Source organism: Micromesistius poutassou (genome assembly GCF_964030765.1).
Source record: "Micromesistius poutassou genome assembly, chromosome: 8".
NCBI lineage: Eukaryota > Metazoa > Chordata > Actinopteri > Gadiformes > Gadidae > Micromesistius > Micromesistius poutassou.
The window spans coordinates 21090585-21093084 of record NC_140278.1 but is presented as its reverse complement, the minus strand read 5'-3'; the positions used below and the strand labels follow the sequence as shown (position 1 = coordinate 21093084).

At 47.1% G+C, this 2500-nt stretch overlaps 2 protein-coding genes across 3 annotated transcripts in view; one reads left to right on the top strand and one right to left on the bottom strand.

Moving 5' to 3' along the window:
* LOC311351107 (uncharacterized protein) overlaps positions 1 to 2500 on the bottom strand; it is a 223410-nt gene that overhangs the window by 82041 nt on the left and 138869 nt on the right. The gene's annotated exons all lie outside the window — the stretch shown is intronic.
* The window catches only part of thsd7ab (thrombospondin, type I, domain containing 7Ab), a gene marked incomplete at its 5' end in the record, with an annotated part of 48085 nt that overhangs the window by 23143 nt on the left and 22442 nt on the right, over positions 1 to 2500 (top strand). Inside the window, 1 exon segment of the mRNA XM_084471110.1 lies at positions 1110 to 1225. Within this exon segment, the coding sequence (XP_084327236.1) occupies positions 1110 to 1225 (116 nt within the window).

Here is a 2500-nt window from a genome sequence, read left to right as displayed (position 1 = left end):
AACGCTGGCAAAGTTTCACGGACAGAGAGTTTTACTTCTTGTGGAAGAGTGGGATGTTGTGGTTCTGATGTTCTAATGTTGGGATGTTGTGGTTCTGATGTTGGGGTTCTCATGTTGTGATGTTGTGATGTTGTGGTTGTGATGTTGTGGTTGTGATGTTGTGGTTCTGATGTTGTGGTTCTAATGTTCTGATGTTGTGGTTGTGATGTTGTGGTTCTAATGTTGTGATGTTGTGATGTTGTGGTTCTGATGTTGTGGTTCTAATGTTGTGATGTTGTGATGTTGTGGTTCTGATGTTGTGGTTCTAATGTTGTGATGTTGTGGTTGTGATGTTGTGATGTTGTGGTTGTGATGTTGTGATGTTGTGGTTGTGATGTTGTGGTTGTGATGTTGTGGTCCTCACGCTGTGGTTCTGATGTTGTGATGTTGTGGTTCTGATGTTGTGGTTGTGATGTTCTGATGTTGTGATGTTGTGGTTCTCATGTTGTGGTTCTGATGTTCTGACGTTGTGGTTCTCATGCTGTGGTCCTGACGTTCTCCTCCCTGCAGACTGGAGCACGCTGTGGTTCTGATGTTCTCACTCTGTGGTTCTGATGTTCTCACGTTGTGGTTCTGATGTTCTCACTCTGTGGTTCTGATGTTCTCACTCTGTGGTTCTGATGTTCTCACTGTGGTTCTGATGTTCTCACTCTGTGGTTCTGACGTTCTCACTCTGTGGTTCTGACGTTCTCACTCTGTGGTCCTGACGTTCTCCTCCCTGCAGACTGGAGCACGTTGTGGTTCTGATGTTCTCACTCTGTGGTTCTGATGTTCTCACTCTGTGGTCGTGACGTTCTCACTCTGTGGTTCTGATGTTCTCACTCTGTGGTTCTGACGTTCTCACTCTGTGGTTCTGATGTTCTCACTCTGTGGTTCTGATGTTCTCACTCTGTGGTTCTGATGTTCTCTGTGGTTCTGATGTTCTCACTCTGTGGTTCTGATGTTCTCACTCTGTGGTTCTGACGTTCTCCTCCCTGCAGTCTGGAGCACGTTGTGGTTCTGATGTTGTGGTTCTGATGTTGTGGTGTTGTGGTTCTCACTCTGTGGTCGTGACGTTCTCCTCCCTACAGACTGGAGCACGTGTCAGCTGAGTGCGAGCGCCGTGTGCGGCGCCGGGACCAAGACCCGGATGCTGGACTGCGTCCGGAGCGACGGAAAATCTGTCAACCTCAAGTTCTGCGAGGAGGTAAACGGTTTGGGTTCCATCTCCCTCTGGTTCCGTCTGCTTCATCTGAGCCGCTGGTGACCTGGAGCGTGGCCGCCCTGCTGTCACACCAACCGTTATGGAACGGGTGGCTTGAATCAAGCCATCTGATTGGTTCCCGACTGTTGTATATTGAGCGTATACACACAGCTATGACGCCCGTTCAGTTTACAGAGTCCAGTATCACTCCGCGCCTAACTTGAACTGTTGTTTTATTTATATATAAAAGCGATAGCATAGTTCACTGAAGACTAAAAACATGTTGATTGCTGGAGAGGGTGGAAATGTTGTACAGCAATAGGCACACGGTGAGTGAACTCGATAGAAGGCTAAATTGCCGGCGAACCGAGCTACCGTCTCTAGCCTTCTCTCTGAAGGACGCTACCGTGTGTTGCATAGCAACCGCCGTACACTTTGCAGGCAGTCAGGAGGGACTACTTTTTGGTATTCGTAAAAAAAAAATGCTTTTTCCGACTGTGACTTCAGTCAGTGAAATGTTCTCATTATACCACATCTCATTATACCTCCGCTGCGCGTCGGGACGGACAACGCCCCTTAACTGTGGTATAATGAGAACATACCACAGCCTGTCGTGATCTATTGCTTAATTCAATAACACGCTTAAGCAAGCGTGTTAAGCAAGTTTAAGCAAGCACTCCGAGTGGTCAATTCCCATTCTCGAGCGTGTTTAAATGCCTGGTGAAAGAACTTGCCTAATTACAGAAAGTATGGCTAACTAGCCAAAACTACTTTCATGAGCCTAGTTTCCATAACAACGTTCAACTGACCCAAGAGTCGGCTATCGTTACCATAGGAACTATTATCTGATGGAGATGAACTCGGCAGAAAGCTTGAATTTGAGGGCAAATTAACCCACGATATGAAAATATTTTACAACATTGTCGATAATGAAGATGGTTTGTGTTATTGAATCGCAATCTTACACTCGAACTGGCGTTCTACCGACGAAAAGTCATTTGTGCGCGAACACAAGTGGCCAGTGTCACCGTGTTGACGCGAGGCCTTCACAACCACGTCGGATCACAGTGAACTAGCGCTGGCTGATGTTGTGTTTGCCGATCACAGCTTACAGATCCCCCCCCCCCCCCCCTCCTCCGGCGACGTGATTGTTGGTCAAAATAAATATGAAGCGAAAAGAGTAAAACGGAGAAAGGGATTTGAGCTCCTTCGATATTAATCTGAAGTCTGATTCCGGAGACTAAGCTCACGGACGAGAGGAAGGCGAGTGAACTAAAT